Raw genomic sequence first — 20,152 nt, forward strand, 5'->3', positions numbered from 1 at the left:
TTGTGTCATATCTATGATTTGTTTGTTTGCTATAAAGTAAAAAAAGCTGAATGAACATCCTCGAAGTGTGGTGATTCATACTATCTGCCAGGGGTTCTACAATACACATGTGTTCTACAATACACAATACACACACGTGTGTGTGTGTATGTACATATAAATATGTTTAAGAAAAACGAACAAGACCTCTAGAAATAGCTTAACTTCATTATTATATCTGCTTGATGTATTGTCTAGATTCTAAACACACATATGTTCGGCCAGTTTATATTCTATAGACGCTTCACAGCATCATGTACACATCCCTCTGATAATCAAGAATTCACTCGTATCAAAATGCATTTTGTTGAATGTGTTCGGTCATATTTAATGAGAGACACTGTAAACATACAGTGACTATAGAAGAAAATGGGATCACACTGTATTTTTCCACAAATATCAGCACATCTGTTGTATTTATCAGCAAAATAATAATTTGAAGAAGAACAGATCAAGTTTGTAACCAAAATATATCAGTTTGATGTTGAGAATGAGTTTCCTAATTAATTTCTCGATATCATGAACTCAGTCTATAGAAGTGAGGGCTTTAAAATCGAATCCTCATGTTTAGTCTCTTCCAAAACCAAAATGAAGCAAAATTTGTACTTGGAGCATTAAAACTAAAAACCTACAGGTATAAGACAAAAGCAAAAGATGGTTGCTTTCCACAGCAAAGTCACACCAAAACAAAATCTCCACACTCTGAGTCCGGTTTAATGGCGGATCGACTGGTGGGTTTGATCTCTGTGAGGTTCGTAACCTTGTTGGCTGGCATGAGAACTACTGAAATACAAAAGTGGGCGAGGGATCTGTCAGTCGCTCTGCTCTCTGGTGTTTCTGTGGTCAGGAGGAAGCCAGTGTCTTAGAGGACTTTGAGTCTGATAGAGGCTTCAGTCAGTGGAAAACAGATCTCCGGCAGACGGCAGCGGTGCGAGGCCGCCCGTGACGTTCGGGAGGAGAGACAGATCCGGAAGACTCTGGATGTGCGACTTGAGCTCCTTCCGCACTTGTGTGACACGAGCCAGCTTCTGCTTGTATTCCTGCAAGAACACGTGATAATCAGTCAATCAATGGATCAGACAAAGTACACTGCTGTTCAAACTATATACAAACTATAACTTTATAGAAGAACTGACTTTGTTTCAGTATTTTGCAGGAACTGAATTTGACTCGAGCTGAATGACAAACTTGTCTTTCTTAGAGCTGCTTTACTGCAGAATTTTAATTCGTCTGCATCATTAATTGTGTTGCATTAATCATTAAAGAAATGAATACTTTCATTCAGCCAGGATGCATTAAACGGATCAAAATTGACAGTAAAGACATGTATAATGCTACAAAAGATTTATATTTCAAATCAACACTTCTTTTTAACTTTTCATTTATCAAAGAATCTTGAAAATTATATCACAAATTATTAAAATATTTTCTATAGAAAACATTTATTTTAAATTGTAATAATTTTTCACAATATTCCTGTTTTACTGGATATTGAATCAAATAAATGCAGCCTTGATGATCAGAAGTACTTTTGAACAATAGTCTATTTTAGATGCTTAAGGTAATTTAATTAATGCATTAACTCAAATAAGTCTTTCCAAACATGTTTGACTTACTTTTTTTTCTTCCATGAAAAACAAATGGAAATATTTTACAAAATGTAAAATCTAGTTTGACAATAAAAAAAAGAAGCACCATTAATACATCAAAAGTACCATAAAAGTTCTCCTGAAACCAAGACAGTTTTGTGTGAGGAAGTAAAACAGAATTTTAGTTCAAGCACCATTAGGAAAACAAAGGAAGAGGGCAGATTTATCAGTCAATAATGATTATTGTCACATGATAAAGCTATTAAATGACATCAAAAAGCTTGGAATAACCACCACTTTTTAATAATTCTACTTTGTCAAATTTGTAGCTTGAAGGTAAAAAAATAAATTAAAAAAAATCACATCCACTTTCACTGTATTGAAAGCAGCAGCTCTGATGTTCAGCAGAAATTCTCACGGAAGAAAGAAAATCATACAAAAAGATGATGTAGATTATGAACTTTTCCTTAAATCATTTAAGAGTCTCATACCTCCAGTTTCTTCTCTCTCATTGAGCGCCTGCTGGTTTTGGATAGGCCTATTCTGTGTCTGTGGTCCTCTAACATCTCCACATAGGAAAGGGATAATGTACACTTTCAACACCTTGTTCTGAGTCTCCCGTCCGGTGAGACATTAATAGATACACCGTATCCTTCTGAAACCAGAACAGACACACCAAGTTCTGAGTCTCCGACCCGAGTGAGTGAAACACTGACAGATACAGCGTTCTGAGTCTCTGGCCTGTGAAGGAAGAGACAGATGCAGATTTAAAGCTCTGAGCTGCTTCTGACGCACAAATACACTAACTAGTGTCTGTGTGAGACCAAACTATTACACCTGAATCTATGAGCTGTTTTGAACCAATCGGTTGAATGACTGATGTATTCATTAAAACAGTGATTTGCTACCAACTATTGGCGGTTTTAGCTTAATTTCCATCATTTCAGATCGCTAATTGAGTTTATTGATTAAAGGGTAACTAAACCCCTGGTCAGAGCCTGGCTCCACCCACTGGCAATAGATAGAGCCCAGCGGAGATAGAGGAAACCATAGACATCATATAGATAGACGCCCTATCGACCGCTACTGCCTATTGGCGCGGACGAGCCGTGGGGCCGCCATCTTAAACCGGTCACTCGCTCCGCTCGGTGTAATCTGTTTGGCAGGTGCAATGAGCTGCCAGCGCATTTAATTAATCATATCTCACTGAAAACCGAACGGATTTTCACGCGGGTTTTTTTGCTGCAAAGGTCATACACGTAGCTACGATACAGGACATTGAATATTTTGTTCACAAAATACAACTAATAGTACGGTAATGTTAAATGTTAAATCTTACTTGTGTAAAGTAATCCCCGAGCGATGGTCCGCCGATTTGAGCAGGAATATGCTGCACAGTGCTCTGGCATCTACTGCTGCTATGCAACGCAAATAGGAGTATGACCTGCTTAATATGGCGGCCGCATTTCTTGCGCCACAGCGGCCAATAGGGCATCTAGTCTCTATATGATATCTATGGAGGAGACAGACCGAGGGCGGGGCTGAGCGGAAACTTGTACGGATGTATCGTAACCAGGGGCGTAGCCATCATTTCAAAAGTGAGGGGGACAGAATGTCAAGTGTAATACCAGTTTTATTTTTCTTCAGACTTTTGTTGACAGATTTTTGCTTAATTGGCTTAATATGCTATTTATTTTAAAGCAATAAAGCAGAAAAAAAGAAAGAAAGTTGTCCAGTACTTTATATTGCACATGCAGGGTTTTTCCTGGCTTAAAACTAGGCGAAGGTGGTAAAATCCTGATCATGTATTTTAATAAGATAATAAAATGTGTATTTTTCATAGACCATCATATAGTCTACTGTTTTACCACAGTATTTTCGTAGGTGGATCTCTGTACCTCTAGGGGGGTCCGGAGGCATGCCCCCCTGAAAGAAGATTTTTTACATTTTAAAGATAAATTCACTAATCTGGTGCACTTTGAGTGCCCCGAATCTGCTGTTAAAAATAAATAATCCAACTGCACAAACATATGATATTCTCTGATTTTGATATCTGATCATCGCATTACAATTATTCAAATTATCAGTGTTAAGCATGATAATATGGTTAAATATCACACTGAAGCTGATTTTAAAATAACATTTACTTAAAATAAAAGTTCTTCTTTTGGCAAAATTACATTTTCTTACTAGCCTAAACAAAGTCTGTCTTACTAAACTAAAACTTTCCAATTGAAAACCTTCAAACTTCAAGCTTTTAAAACTACAACAAACTTTCTAGTTAGGCTTTTTCAAGAGAACTTAAAGTTTGTCTACAAACTTTTTTTTTTATCTAATTGTAAAGTGTTACCAAATTATGATAAACATCATGTACGCATGTTACAACGCTGCCTGATTCAAGCAGATCGTGGCTGTTAATGCATGAAAATACAAGTTCAGCATTAACATTCACCATGTTTATTCTAAATTGAAGGGCTTTGATAACATATCTGTGAAAATAAAATGTATTACGAGTAAAAAAAGATTGAAAATATGGCATGTTTGTTCGGGTAGTGAATTTACAACAAAACCTGTTAATTATTCAACAAGAGAAATAGGCGGAGTTATTCATCATTGTGCAACACAATTCGGATACTACATAACAACTTACAGTGCTTAACTTTTTCGTGAAAAAGGAGTGAAGAGTTTTTTTGCCATTTTGAACTCTATGAAACTGATGGATTCGACGCGGATGCGGGCGTGTCGTAAGCTAATGCACGAGTGACTGATTACCATGGAAACGTGAAGTCATTGACTCTTTTGATTTTAAATATCGATGTATACACACCCGTGAAAACCTCAGCTTGTCGTTGAAACACTTGCCCTATGAAAAAGTGCGGGGGACGAATTTACATTGTATAAAAAGTAATGTACGCATTACGCGTAATCTACGCCCATGACCGTAACCAAATACAAATAAATAAAACATCTCAAGTTAACTACCAGAGCATTCATTTAGTTCGCTATTAAACAAGAGATCTAGCGCTAAAATGTGTTGTTTTAGAAATCAAGCGGAGCGCTCGTTTGCCGCTGCTATCAGTGTCATGGATACAGTGCTCTCTTGTCTTCACATTCGGACGCGCTCTTCGATCTCGCCGTTGTGGAGACTGAAATCACAAAATAAAACGCACACAAACGTGTCCCTGCTTGATATAGGCTGTAATCACTGATGAACATATTCCGTTATTATGAGAGAAAAAAAAATTATATGAGTGGGGAATAGAGTGCCGAAGTTATGACGTCACTTTGTAGGACAACTCGGAAGTTAGCGGCGCATGGGTTCCCTCGATCGAAAAGCTATGCATTTTCCCCATAGACTTTTGGAAAATCCCAAAAAATAAGATCTGTGTTGAACAAAGAGTTGTGACCCTTACGCGTTTTGTCTATCAATAATCTTTACAAGTTAATCGAAAATGTATACATTTTGAAGCCTATATAAAGTTTAAAAAACCACAAGCAGACACAATAAAGTTTAAAAAACCACAAGCAGGTTATAACTGGTGTGTTTTATGTCATAGATCAAAACGTGAAAATATTTAGAGGCTTTGTTAACCACAGACCTTATTTCAGGCGATTTAGCAAAAACCCATTAAAATAACCATAGACTTTAGGGCGAGTGAGCCGGAAGTGCTAAAATGCTAACTCACTTCCGCGTTTTGGCCTACAAAGTGACGTCATAACTTCGGCACTCTATTAGAATCCGTAACCTCTGACACGATTGGCAAAAGATCTACCACCAGACCATTTAAGAACTCAAACAAATTTTGCGGATCGATGCATTTATTTACGGGTTGAGCAGAGAGGCTGCACAGTTTGACAAGTTTGTACTAGAGGTCTGCGCGGGACACAATTTTCAGACCCGCTCCCGCCCGCTCCCGCAGTGTTCAGTCCCGCTCCCGCCCGCTCCCGCAAAGATTTGTCATTTTTAGTACCGCTCCCGCCCGCATCTGTGATATAATGTCCCGCTCCCGCCCGCACTTTCTGTCTGACGAAAGGTCTTGGGGAAAAAAATGCGTGCACACAAAATTCCTTACCAATAATTGGTAACATATTTATTGGTCCCATATTACGAACAGCATAATATTCACAACAGTACTTTATCTGAAGCACTAGAGGCGCTCTGTTCCTCGTCCATGCTGTCTATTTTGAACTTGAACTAGCTTTCGAATTCGAACTCGGAGCAGCGGGAAAGGAATTGTCTCTAAACAAGTGTGCGTGAGATTAGGCCCCGCCATACCCGACAACATTCACAAGTTTAGGCTGCTTAAAACGTTTTTATTGCTGCCAATCAGAATCTCCCTCACAACTACAAATTATGTACGCTACTTTAATCATTTATATATTTTACTTAATACTCATATTTCATTTGCGGGAGTGCAGCGTATCATCCCTCCCGCCCGCACCCGCAAGTGCACCTCATCATCCCGCCCGCTCCCGCAATGACCTTTAAAAATTTGTCCCGCGCCGCACTGTTGTGCGTCGGGACCCGCGGGAGTGCAGACCTCTAGTTTGTACCCAGCACTTCTGAAAATGCACTTCCGAATGCGTCTCTGACCCCCGCACATTTCAAACCAAACTGACAAACAGTGGTTTTGACGTAACAAGATGGTTTTTATACTGCCAAGGGCAAGGTGAGCTGGAACCTGCTTACATCACCTGCCACCCCAAACATCCAATAGGAAAATTCAACTGCAGTAGCCACTGTTCAACCTGAAGAGGGCAGCACTCAGACTTTTCTACACCATATATTGTAGAATTAAAACACTTTATACCCAAAAGTCAAAAAAGTTACTCGAATCAATGAACAGCACGAATAAAGCCCCATTATTATAGATCATTAACTAAAAAAAGTTGGTTTAGGGTTTAGTTACCCTTTAACTTTAAGAATTTGACGTAAAAGATTATGCATACATTGAATTACAAAACAAAATGCATGTGATAAAGGTAAAAATGCCACCCCTCAAAAAGTTAATTTCAGTAGGCCTATTCTGAAAATAGCATATTAAATACAATTAGAAAATGTTAAAAATTAAAATTTGTATATGTTCTCATATTTATTTGTTTTCATTGTTTTCAAGGGATCGTTCATCCCAAAACTAAAATTTGCAGTTAATTTACTCACTCTCAGACCATCCAAGATCTATAGGTGGCTTTTTTTTCAGCAGAACAGTAAAGAAGATTTTTAGTCTGTGAAAAAAACATTATTTACAACATATTACCTGTAATCCACAGCCTCGGCAAACGATCCTGAGCGCGTTCACGATAGTCCTGAGCGCGAGCTTCCCGTCGCATGATGACGTATGTGCGGGCGCTCAAACACGCGAATAGGTTTCATTGTATGTAGGTTGTGGTGACTGTTCTTTGTTTTAGTTATTGTTTTATAGTAAAATTCGGTTTCTAAGAATAACCCAACTTGTGAAGTCCATCTCTTGATGTTTACCATAACATGATAATAAATAAGGGGGGAAATTAAACATTTTGCCCACATAACATGCACAAGTCACATTTAAAAAAAAAAAGAGTGGAAAGAGTGACAATTTCCTGCCTGTAGAACTTAACGGTGTGTCTTCATGTTCACACACAGCTCATATTAGAAACAAACAAAAAATATATGTATATTTTTTATCAATTAATATTTTATTTGTTTAAATTTAATTTCCTGCAAAAAAGTTGGTTTATGTTCAACTAAAAAGTGCCACATTTTATTGGTTTCACTCTTTAAAGTTAAAAGCAACTTCTGGTCAAGGCCAATCCATTTACATACAACACTTTCTGAAACCACAAAAAACATCAACTTCCTTTACAGCTCTTTAGATCATGCTATGTCAAATCTCAGAGCGATAGTGTTGCAATACAGACAATGTGGTCGCTCATTTACTATCCCGTAATGGATGAAATGTTATTGCTTTATTCACAGTATACATGAACATATATATATATATTACCCACACTACATTAAATAAAGGCCCACTTGCAGTGAGAAAATCATGGTTTATTTAATTGAAAAACTAACAATTCTGGTAGTGTGTTCAGTTGCCATTAGATATCCATTTTAAACCTGAAAACTAGTTGACGGGTTGATAGTTGAGATTCACTTGACTATTACGTCTAACACTTAAGGTTATTTCTCGTATATGATGGAGGTAACTGTAACCAGGGTTTGTTTACTCGCGTATAACCTGTTTCAGTGGGTGGAGGTGTGGATGACGATTAAACGGTTAAAGTGGAGGAGGGAGGTTCAGTCGATGATCTGGAGACGTTCAGATACTGTGTTGCACAGATGCATCAATAGAGAATGTACATGCATTATGACCTGGACCAAGAAATGGACATTTTAACCATCACAGACATCAGGACTATGAGTCTGAACTCCTAACGTTCATCTGTCTTGGTGAGGCTCTTCTCTCAACAGCTTGATGGCCATTGGTGCAGAATTGGATGTTATATGATACTGGAAGAGGACTTTGGAAGTACGGTTTCAGAAAAACACTCGTACCTTCCCATGACAGCAAGACAGCGGTCACTTCCTCTTGATGAGAATATCTTTATAAAAAGTTCATCACTTGAGCTTCTGTCACAACACTGAATATTTGATTATTCATGAAAATGTCCATCAGTATTCTGGCTCTTGTCTTGAGTTTCATCAGTGTGCAACTGGGTAAGGTATTTTTACTTTATTTTATTATAATTTTTTTATTTGTTTTAGTATTCCCTCATCTAGTAACTTATTGGAACATATTTAGTAACTGATGGTGTATGCTGTGAATAATTTTCAAAAAACTTTTTTTTTTTCAAGAAAACTATTCTCAAAGAAACACTTTAAGGTTAGTCTCAGGTGATTTCCGACCATTATTGTTTAAACACTCATAATGACCAACTTCCTTTTCCACTCTTCAGATCGCTTTCAGTCAAACCACAAAAGTGTCTGCTAGTGTTGCAGTGCTGCAAGAAATATGTATTGTGATCTCACTTTCCGGGCTTATAAAAATCAGCTTATAGTCAACGACTAGACAGCAGAGGGTCTGGTCCATAATTCAGTTTATTGCCAAGAACTGTCCACAAATTGCATTGTGTAAAGCAATTATTTAGTTATTTTTACACTGTAAAAAATAAATAAAGTTGCTGCCTTAAATTTAAGTACAGTCAACTTGGATGTTCAAGTCATTTAAACTTAAATTACATTAAACTGACTTGAAAATCAGTTGAATCTTGTATGAAAAAAATGTTTTGCATAACTTATTTTGCTGGGTTAAAGCAATGTAAAAACATATGTTGTCATAACTGGTGATATAATTTTTTACAGTGTGCTGTTCAGTGGCGGGGTTATCTGAGATACGTACACTATATTATGCATGGAAAAATGTACAGAAAAGAAAATGTATTTCTCAAAGCATTACGCATTGTATTGTTTGTTAAATTGTTTGTTTAAAATCCTTAGTAACAGATCTTATTGAACCTCTGATAGATATTTTATTGTGTTTTACACCCAATGCACTGACAGTCACCAAAAAAAAAAAACTTTCTCTGCATTTCTCATCTTCTCTAGCTTTCACTTTCTAAACACATACATGTAAATTACACTTAAAATTATTGGTTATCGTTTTTTACAGACATATGTGGCATTTTAACGATCAAGTTTTTTTCTTATAAAGTTACCCGACCATTTGTTGAAAGTAACAGGTCTCATTATAGGATATTGTTTTGTTTGTTTACCTGTATATTAAACCTGTTTTCATATTGTTTCAGTGGGAGGAGAGGTTGATGACATTGAAACAGTTAAAGTGAAGGAGGGAGGTTTCCTCAATCTGCATCCGGGACTTCATGATCTAAATGGAGACGTTCAGATTCTGTGGACGTTTGAAAGCGACAGACAAAGTACTCGTGTTGCACAGATGTATCAAGGGAAAATATACACACATTATGACAAGAGACTCACTGGGAGAGTACAGTTACACCAAGCAACAGGCATTTTAACCATCACAGACATCAGGACTAATGAATCTGGACTGTATAAAGCAGTAATCATTGTTAATAAAAAGGTCACAGTGCAGAAATACGAAGTGGCAGTTTATGGTAAGTTACAACTGCAGTCAATATGGAAAAATAACTAATAATATGGGATCAAAGCAATAAGCTTCAGGATAATAACTGCTAATAGGATCTCAAATGGTCTAATTATATATGTTTCAGTGTAAAATTGGTGATGTACATGTTTCCTCTCGTCCTAAAGCACCGGTCACTGTTCCTGCCATCAGCATCAGCTCAGCAGTTACTGTACACACATCTACAGGTCTGTCTCTGTTTATATCTGTCTTTCTGTAATGAACATACAATTATCATCTAAAAATTGTCGTCATGATTCCTGATATTCATGTCAGGAGGGGTGCAGGGCACTAAGTGTAAAACATTTTCTTTGAAACATCTTGCACTGATGAATCACAATAAGACTAGAAACATAAGTTAACTATACAAAGTTAAAAAAACAACACTTCAATAAAGTTAATTTCCTGATTATTTCAACATTAGACATTTAATATCTAGTTGTGATTTGTCTGGCTTTCAATGGAGACAGAAAAATGACTAATAGCACACAAACTTGACAGGTTGCACCTAGTTAGGAGGACTAGTGATGGGAAAACGAGGATTTTTCGAAGCTCTGAATCACCAATTGCTTCGTAAAATGATTTACTGTTTCGAAACTGGCTGTTTCGAGGGGTCGAGACTGCTGGTCAAAACAATGTAAATGCAACGAAACTCAGTACAAACATGTATAATGAGTTATGGCACTTTTTAAAAACCAATTGCACATGCTATTAAATGTAATATACACATAAATACCATTAAATTTTTTTATATATTACATAATTAATTTGTAGTCCTTGATTTGTGTTATTAGTCAGGGCTGGACAATCAGTTTCTTTTTTGTAAGTATTAATTACAAAAAAGTATTAATTCATAGGTTCACCAGATCAACTTCATCTAGAATCACATCATCAGGATTTTACAATGCTTCGAAATCACTGATCTATATAATGACATTAGGCCTATAGATCAGTGTTTGAAACAGTATGACGTAACAAATCCTCGTTTCCTGAAATCACCTGACTTGGCGCGATTGAAGCTCTGAACCACTGAATCGAAACAAAAGATCCGTTTCTCCATTAAGCAGTGTTTCGAAAGTGTCACTAATCATCACTAATAGTTAGGACGAAGTGACAGACAGCAAACTGCCAGTACTTTTAAAAAGCATTCAAATAACTTTAACCTTACAAACTATAACTGTCCACAGGTAGGCCTACATCACAGGGATCACACGCGAGCAACAGCGCCACCCATCCACAAACAAACGAGTTCTTCCCTAATCATCAAGGTACAATCAACTTTTTGACACAATGACGTTTTCTTGTGTTTCCACAAATACAAAGGTAGTTATGTGTAGAGCTAGGTTTATGAATAACACCCTGCCTGTGTGTGTTTCTCCTGAATCCTCAGATCCTGTGGGGAGTTGTGGTGAGACTGAGGTTCTGGTCAGACTGGTTCTGTCTGGACTGGTGGGGATTGCCACTGTTGTCTTTCTGGTTGATCACATAAGATGTTGCACTCCCAGAAGAGGAGCTCAATCTTCCGTGTGATGATGATGATGATGATGATACAAATCTGTGCGACATCACGTGATCAGTGTATCCTTTTTTTTAAATTGAATTTTCAAAAATGACAGAATTCAATATCAAGTTCTTGACACATTTCTTTTACAAAATGTCACATTTGTCAAGTACAACTTGAAACAACAACAATAATAAAGGGTATCACAAACATATGTTAAATTCATTTGTCAGAGACAGATCTTTGGGATTTTGGTTTTTGTACAACTTTACAGACTCTAAATACACTTTAAAGGCTGCTTTAAAATGAGCAAACTTGGGTTTTGAGTTACTAATTTAGTTTGGTGAATATAAAATTTTCCTGAAAACAAAAACAAATCGATAACATAAGCGATGCATGTCGCCATTCTCACAGCGAATCACTTCAACTAAGGTCTTTATGCACACAATAAATCATTATAATATCAATCAGATTAATATTTCTGATTCTTCCAGTCTGACCTTGATTGTAAAATTTTACAAAATATAAAATACACACAGGAAGTAAAAGTGTACAAATAAAGAAAGGTTTTATAAATAAGCAGTTTATTATGTGTTCTGCACTGAAAAAAGTGGCGTAACAGCAATGTTAACAATCAAATACTTAAAAATACATTCAATAATTGAATGCTTTTCACACCTTGTTCGGTAGGAAAGGATGGCTCATATTTTACAAAGCAGCACCAAATTTAACCTTTTTTGATATGAAATTTTAGGTTGTAACAGTACTTTAAATGTTGCATTGTAAAAAATATACTTTTTTAAAAAAAAAAATAATAATGTAGAACAATGTAGATATGACTTTAAAAGGGTCATATCACCACAAAATATTTGAGAGCACCTGTGCAATGGCCACAGACATCTTTCAGGCATTTATAGGCAGCTTTGTAGTTTATATTGAAATTTTGTTGTAGACTAAATATTGCGAACGGTTTATGTGCAGTATTATTGCAACATTTGTTCTAAATTCATTATGTTACTAATAAAAAAAGAAATGAAAATCAAATGAGATGAAGTACGCTACATTTGTCAAGTTCTAAAAAGTGTCATGGAAGGTTAAGAAAAAGGAGTGCAAATTCCTAGCAAAAATAAATATATTATTACACTGTTAGTGTATATAAGGAAGCAGCTAGAGAGAGAGAGAGAGAGAGAGAGAGAGAGAGAGACAGAGAGAGAGAGAGAGAGAGAGAGAGAGAGAGAGAGAGAGAGAGAGAAGAGAGAGAGAGAGAGAGAGAGAGAGAGAGAGAGAGAGAGAGAGAGAGAGAGAGAGAGAGAGAGAGATGTATGATGTATTTTTGGCTCATGTGGATGAAAGACAACAACTCCCAAGCCACGCCTACCGGTAAGAAATGATACAACTAGGCTACTAGTTGACTCGAAACTGAAAAGACGCTGTTTTATCGTGAGTCTCCGTGACGAGTTAGTTGATAAATTAATTTAAATACTAGTGTTTTTTTCCATCGAAATGGTGCTAAATTGCTTTGTACCAGAATGTACAGCCCAACCTATGGGGAACATGCGCCACTCGCCCCTACTACTGGCTGTAGTCTCTAGGCTCTGGACAAAAAAGCCTCTGCTGATGCTAAATGACCATTTTTGCGTCATCTGAGGTTTTTTTTTCCAGACACACAATGCAGAAATCTCTCGTCTCAGGGGAACATGAGGGGGGGAAGCACGGTCATTCGAAAATACTACCGGGTTTCTACTGATACAAAGCTTAATGTTAATCAGTGAAGTATCCATTTAAACTGGATGATTGTGTGTGTATTTATAAAAATCTATTTGCTACATGACTACAACCTACTGATTAAATACAGCTTTTGAAAGGTCCAGCTTATATCCCTCATATCCCATTACTCTATTTCCTGTGCATCTTGTAATTGTGGATCTTGATGAGAATGGTCAGGACGAGCATCGTTTCACTTAATGCTTAACGTAAGAAAGTTATATCGAAGTCGTTTCTGTCCTCTGAAAGCCGAACTTCTGTAAAACAAAACAAAACCACAATTACAGAATGTAAACCTACTGAATTGTAACCTTGTTAATGCTAAAAATAAATTTAAGTGCAGTTCGCCTCAAAACTAAATTTTCTTGTGGCAAGAGAACATGCTTGGTTTGGTTTCTATAAATACAAATATGGTATCTATAGTTGTCACACTTTTTACTCCAGTGAATAGTTTGCAAGGTAGATTTATTTTTGAATGTCAATTTATATCTAGATACCGTAAAGTCATTATTACACATTTATTCCTCTGGAAAAGTGATGTAACAGTGATGTAACACACACACTAACGTCCCCCTGTGGTGAAAATTAAGCTTTCAATGTTGTTTATGTGTCTATGTGGTGTTTTTAATATGCTTTAAGACAAACCATGTGTAAATTCATAAGTCGACAGCATTGCTGAGTATTTTCTGCTTAAAACTGCAGTGAACCAAAGACAGTCTCAAAAACACGGTTTGAAATCGCTGGTGTTTCTGACGTCACAAACTACCTTGACCAATCAGATCAACGTGTGATCGTCAACGAGTGGATCTCTGAGTGAGTGAGTGAGTGGAGGCGGGGCTCATTTGCATATTCATAGAACCATGTATGCGAAATGAGGCAAGGGTGTCGAGTTACATTCAAGATATTTTAAGGCATGAAGAATTTTTTTCACAGGAAAAAAGACTTACCATGTAGTTTAAACGAATGACCAAGAAGAGGACAGCTGCAGTAACTCCAATAACAGGGATTAACCAAATTAAGAGGGAATGTTGTGGAACCGCTGTAAAGCATGGCGAAACAGGAAAAAACACAACTTAAGTACTTCACACATGACATCAGATAAACCTCTATCAGATCCTCAGAATCAACCATTAGCTCGTGAGGACAGTCACATTTATCCTTGACACCTTTAGTTTAACTTTAGTCGTCACCCAATGTAAAAATTAAGGACACCACTAAGGCCAACATGCTACAAATGCAGGTATGACAATTGTACTGTAACATACTGACCTTCAACTTTAAGAATTAAGTTCAGTACATCCTGATATCCATTGAGAATGACTTTGTATTCGCCAGAGTTACTGACGTTGGCATTTGGGATGATGAGACACAAATCCCCCGAGTAAACTTGAAACTGGCACACTGATGTTGGGAGGTTATTACATGTCCCGTTATCACAGAAATATTCAGCACTTAATTCTCTTCCATAGTACGCCATCAGCTGATCATGCTCATCCAGTGTAGAAATGTTTAAAATGGGTTCGTTCACAGTCTCTCCCTGTCGAACAGTCTTCACAGTCGTGGGAACATTAGAGCTTGTACAGCTGGCCAGAAGTAGTAACAGTGCAACTGAAAAGGTATAGAACATATATTACTTTAAAAAAGATGTGAATTTAAAGAATTAGTTCACTTCAGAATTAAAATTTCCTGATAATTTACTCGCCCCAACGTCATCCAAGATGTTCATGTCTTTCTTCAGTCGAAAAGAAAGTACGTTTTTTTGAGGAAAACATTCCAGGATTATATAGGGTCTTATCTAGCCAAACCATCGCTCATTTTATTTAAAAAAATAAACATTTATATACTTTTTATCCACTAATGCTCATCTTGTTTTCCATAATCAAGCTGAAAGGTCACATGTGTTCCGGTTCATAAATGTAGGGACGAAAAACATCAAATATTCTCCTCCAACTTCAAAATCGTCCGCCATCAGTGTTTTACCTTTTATATATATATATATATATATACACACACATATATGTAAATGGCATTCCCTTTGTAAACACTAGGTCTGTTCTTCCGCAAGCGTGAGCTTGACCTTTCAACCTTTTTACATAATGTGTGGCGCATCTCAGAGCTAGTGCAAGACGAACATTTGTGGTTAAAAAGTATATAAATATTTATTTTAATATAAAATGGCCGCTGGTTTGTCTAGATAAGACTCTTATTCCTCGGCTGGGATCGTATCGAGACTTTGAATCTGCACTGAAACTGACATTTGGACCTGTCGGACCCCATTGAAGTCACTATATGGAGAAAAATCATGGAATTTTTTCTTCAAAAAAACTTAATTTCTTTTCGACTGAAGAAAGAAAGACATGAACATCTTGGATGACGTGGGGGGAATAAATTATCAGGAAATTTTTAATTGTGAAGTGAACTACTCCTTTAATTCAATCTTATTCGCAAGGTCTTTATTAAATTCTTTATATTTAACCCTTTCTATTATTTTATACAAAACAAACATTTAACACATTGAAGGTTAGTGGGCAGGCTGTCAATAATTAAGCATTTTGCCGTTTTCTCACAAAAGTAGCTTCGGCATCCTCTTGTCACCTTGCCAGTTTAGTTATCTTCCCTCGGGGAGAAAACTCTCAACCCCTAAAATAACTATTATTATTATTATTACTATTATCATTAAAATCATTATATTAAATTATTAAAGTTTTTGAAGTCATACTTGTATGAGCCATACTTAAATAATCACTCATTAAAATAATATGTAACCATTTCAGGTTTGAATTACCATGTATTAGAATATAATATACTGTGGCTTAGAACAACAAGACAATCAGGAGTTATACTGTAGGATGCGCTTGTTTCATGTCTCTTAAGGACATCATTAAAATAAACAAGTTAAGTTTAAAAAAAAGTGTTATTTTAATTTTTTTAAGAGTTGTTCTAAAATGGTCACTGGAAAAGGATGTACTATAATGTAACTTATATCTCAATGCTTCTTGAAAAAAAAGTTTTTTTATTGCTGGTCTGAGATATGTCAGACACACACTATTTCATTAGAATCATTGCACTTTCACCTTTAAGATGAAATCCAGAGAATGTCAACCCATATGCATGGTTTAATATTATTATTGTTATTATATATTATTGTTGTTAAGTTTAGGTATTGGGTGGATTAATGGATGTAAATAAGGCATTAACATGTGCTTTACAAGTACTAATACACATTCAATATGCAAGCTAATAAGCAACAAGTTAAAAATGAGAATTATTCCCCATATAAAGTGTTAGCATTATTTTTTTAGTATAGACGCATCAACAATTGCATAATGTCTTGACAACCAAACTATTTGATATTAACATTAAATCTTTTAAATAATCAAGGTCACTTGAAACAAACATTTTGATCATAAAGCCTGCATTGGAGAAGGCAGTAATAGGTTATATTTGGGGTGTATCAATATCAGGCCAAAGTAATAGATGATTTGTTCTGCTTTTTAACATTAGAGGCATTAACGTTTTCATTTTTGTTTTCATTATTTTGATTTGTTCTCATTAGGTGTATGTCACAGAGCATGAAGACTAAAGGGTGTGAACATTCAGGGGACTTTTGGACATCGGTACAGTTCAGCTGATTGTAAACTGAAGTTGTTGACGCCCTCGACGGGTTCTTCAGTGTATGATTCTCTGGGATGATGATGTCATTATTTTGAGTTGACATTTATGCAGGTCATACATAAATTTCTTGAGCACGAGTGAGATAAGAGATAAAAACAGAGGTATAAATCCAGGTATCTGGCTATTTATTTTTTATTACCGGTATTCTTATAAATATATATATTATTGTTAACAATGTTAACAAATAATAAACAGTTACAAATTGAGTAACATTAACATTATCATTATAACCAATGCAACATAATGCCTTAAGATTCAAAAGTAAGCCTACAAAGATCATTCAGAACCCTCTCTGTTAACTATAATGTAGTTGTTGTCAAACAAACATTATGTAATAGATTTTACATATTAATAAGAAATGAATCTGTTGGTATCAAGTGGCTCCCCCTACACTACCTGTTGCCATCCCCAGTCTTTCCTGATCCACCATCCTCACACCTGAATGAAATAAACTCACTGTTGAATATAGCAGCCTAAATTCAATCCTTAAAGTCCCCGTGAACCGGAAGTTGCAAACGACTTTTCTCCAGTGTTGTGACGTATTTCCGAGAGAAACGGAATACTAAATGAGGCAAAATGGCGGGCGTGGCTTTTTCCCCAACTAGCACCTGATTGGATCTAGAAAAGTAGGTGTTTTCATTCAGCCTGTCTACTGTCAGTTGGAGGGGCGTGATTACGGATGTTAAGAAGACGCCCAAACCGTGAAACCTACGTCATCAGGCAAGGTCCTCCAACGCAGAGGGGAGGGGAAATTTCAGATTTTGATTAAAGATTACGAAGCCAAACAATTTTTTTGTGTGGATTGACTTGCATGGATGAATTGTTCACCACAAAACGATCAATTTAAGCAAACAAAGTAAGTATGGTCAATTTTGAATTCATGGGGACTTTAAATCAGCCTAGTGATGACATCAGATAAGACAACTATTATGAAGTAAGGTTGTGCTGCTGTTGAAATTACATTCACATTTTGGATTTTAAAAAGCACAAGGCACACGCGCGCACACACACACACACACACACATTTATATATCACCTTTCACCATCCACTTGTTTAGCTGCTGTCGCATACCTTGACATGCCATCTCCTTTCCCTCTTTCTTTTTCTATTTTTAGCCCCGACGGCTTTTTTGCTTTATGCGCCTCCGCCCTCGCGATAAACCCCACCTCTCCATCGTCCTCATGTGCTGCAAGCAACGGGCAAGTGTTGAACAGTTTAATGTCCATTGGCAAATGCAAACAGGCCAAAAGCGTTCGCACAAAAGTAAAAATGAGTACCACCATAACAACATCCATGATCAGTAGCCAAACGAACTGTAAACACAGAGTGCTCACATGACGTTAAGCATTTTCTGGCGCCGTTTGAGAACCTAAAACCCAGTTTCTCCCAGTTGACACGGCAACACATAACCGGCGTTATCAGAAATCTCCTATTTGGCAGGAGTTTTTAAAAATAATCGTGTAAATGAGAGGCCAAACAGCAGGAGAATATATCTGCTTCTTCCCTTCATGTAAACGGGGCAAAACACTAACGTTACTTTGAAACATGCAAATTAAAGAGGCAGAGACGTCTTTGCCGTGCACTTCTGAAATGTTATAACGTCTTACCTTGTAGCATCCAAGTGACACAAGTTGCGTTTATAGTGGAAGTTAAAACATTTCCAGGCATCTTATCAAGGCTCTCAGGAAGACGCTGACATTCCCACCTCCCTCATCAAAACCAGCGCTGCTGTTGTCGGCTATAATAATCTGAATCCATGTGTTTGTTCAGCTAGAAAGACTTGATGCGGCACACACCCTTCTCGCTTGTCACTGGTGGCGTGATATTCCTTGCTCTGCCAAAACTACTGATAACTGCCGAATCACGAGACTATGAGTCATACTCCAAAGCATACAAACGGATGTGAACGTACAACGTTCTTCTCCTTTGACATGGGCATTGATGTAAGCAAGATTGCCTCATTTTTACAATGTGCCAGATTTTCAGAAAGGATAATACAACCCCTGGCAGAAATTATGAAATAACCACACTCAGAAAACGTTCACCCAGCTTTTTTACCTTATAGTAAACAACAAAATCACAGATATTGATCAAAATCAATATCTGACGCACACAAAAAGGTTTTGCTCAATAGCTTAACATTCTGTCATGATTAAAGAATCAACAACAACAACAAAAAAAAAAACACAATTAGTACTTTATTGCACCTACTCTGGCTTTAACAACAGGCTGAATTCTTTGAGGCATCTTGTGAAAAACACAAACACTAATGAAAAAGAATAATCCCCATCAATCTGCTTCCAACTTTCTCGAATAGCAGTTGACAGCCCGTATCATTCAGTTGATATACCTTTCCTGAAGAAAAGCTTTGCTCTGTGGCAAGATTCATTGTCATCCTGAAAAATAACTTCATTACTTAACCCATTTTCTGGTGATGGAATGAGAAAAGTGTCTAAAATGTCATTGTACACCTGTGCATTGATTGCTGAGGTAATGATTGCCATCTCCCCTGGTCCTTTACCTGACATGCAACCCCACATCATAAATGAGTTGGGAAATTTGATTGTTTTATTCAGGCAGTCGTCTTTATATGTTACATAAGAACGCACCAGACTAAAGTTCCAGAATCATCTCCTTGACCAATGCAGATTTGTTACTCATCACTGAATATTGCTTGCATCTGATCATCCACACTCCATGATTGCTTCTCCTTAACCCACTGTAATCTTTTCTTCAGTGTTACTGCTGGATTTTGTCTGGCTTTTCTGTTTGTAAATCCCATTTCATTCAGCCGGTTTCTTACAGTTCTGTATGTGTGTGTATGTACATATAAATATGTTTAAAAAAGACTTAAGACCTTTAGAAAAAGCTTAACTTCATTATTATATCTGCTTGATGTATTGTCTAGATTCTAAACACGCATATGTTTGGCCAGTTTATATCTTATAGACGCTTCACAGCATCATGTACACATCCCTCTGATAATCAAGAATTCACTCGTATCAAAATGCATTTTGTTGAATGTGTTCGGTCATATTTAATGAGAGACACTGTAAACATACAGTGACTATAGAAGAAAATGGGATCACACTGTATTTTTCCACAAATATCAGCACATCTGTTGTATTTATCAGCAAAATAATAATTTGAAGAAGAACAGATGAAGTTTGTAACCAAAATATATCAGTTTGATGTTGAGAATGAGTTTCCTAATTAATTTCTCGATATCATGAACTCAGTCTATAGAAGTGAGGGCTTTAAAATCGAATCCTCATGTTTAGTCTCTTCCAAAACCAAAATGAAGCAAAATTTGTACTTGGAGCATTAAAACTAAAAACCTACAGGTATAAGACAAAAGCAAAAGATGGTTGCTTTCCACAGCAAAGTCACACCAAAACAAAATCTCCACACTCTGAGTCCGGTTTAATGGCGGATCGACTGG

The 20,152-nt window shown here is 36.6% G+C and overlaps 2 protein-coding genes across 3 annotated transcripts in view; one reads left to right on the plus strand and one right to left on the minus strand.

Annotated features, from left to right (window-relative positions):
* LOC143725550 (uncharacterized) overlaps positions 1-12,082 on the plus strand; it is a 63,231-nt gene extending 51,149 nt beyond the window's left edge. Inside the window, exons 1-5 of one of the 2 annotated variants that reach the window (XM_077218031.1) lie at positions 8,185-8,325; positions 9,414-9,740; positions 9,898-9,957; positions 10,957-11,037; positions 11,160-12,082. In XM_077218031.1, the coding sequence (XP_077074146.1) occupies positions 8,268-8,325; positions 9,414-9,740; positions 9,898-9,957; positions 10,957-11,037; positions 11,160-11,299 (666 nt within the window). In that variant the 5' untranslated portion in view covers positions 8,185-8,267 and the 3' untranslated portion in view covers positions 11,300-12,082. Of the gene's footprint in view, positions 1-8,184; positions 8,326-9,413; positions 9,741-9,897; positions 9,958-10,956; positions 11,038-11,159 lie in introns of those variants that run through there. The other variant, XM_077218030.1, reaches the window with a different exon arrangement.
* On the minus strand, positions 11,834-18,554 carry LOC143725556 (uncharacterized). Its single transcript, XM_077218043.1, has 4 exons — positions 18,318-18,554; positions 14,304-14,642; positions 13,982-14,073; positions 11,834-13,291 (listed from the first exon to the last, which is right to left on the minus strand). The coding sequence occupies exons 1-4, from the start codon at positions 18,376-18,378 to the stop codon at positions 13,253-13,255; spliced, it is 531 nt and encodes a 176-aa protein (XP_077074158.1). The 5' UTR covers positions 18,379-18,554; the 3' UTR covers positions 11,834-13,252.
* Between the last annotated feature and the right edge of the window lie 1,598 nt (positions 18,555-20,152).

The sequence above is a fragment of the Siphateles boraxobius genome, unplaced genomic scaffold (genome assembly GCF_051911475.1).
Source record: "Siphateles boraxobius isolate OS27281-9 unplaced genomic scaffold, OSU_SipBor_1 77, whole genome shotgun sequence".
NCBI classification, from domain to species: Eukaryota; Metazoa; Chordata; class Actinopteri; order Cypriniformes; family Leuciscidae; genus Siphateles; species Siphateles boraxobius.

Bases quoted from the DNA above. Each gene is read 5' to 3' on its own strand.
- LOC143725556 (XM_077218043.1), bottom strand. From the start codon at position 18,378: ATGCCTGGAAATGTTTTAACTTCCACTATAAACGCAACTTGTGTCACT. The intron at 14,074-14,303 runs GTCAGTATGTTA...CATGCTTTACAG, and splicing joins CTTAATTCTTAAAGTTGAAG to CGGTTCCACAACATTCCCTC. The intron at 13,292-13,981 runs GTAAGTCTTTTT...TTTGTTTTACAG, and splicing joins TCATTCGTTTAAACTACATG to AAGTTCGGCTTTCAGAGGAC.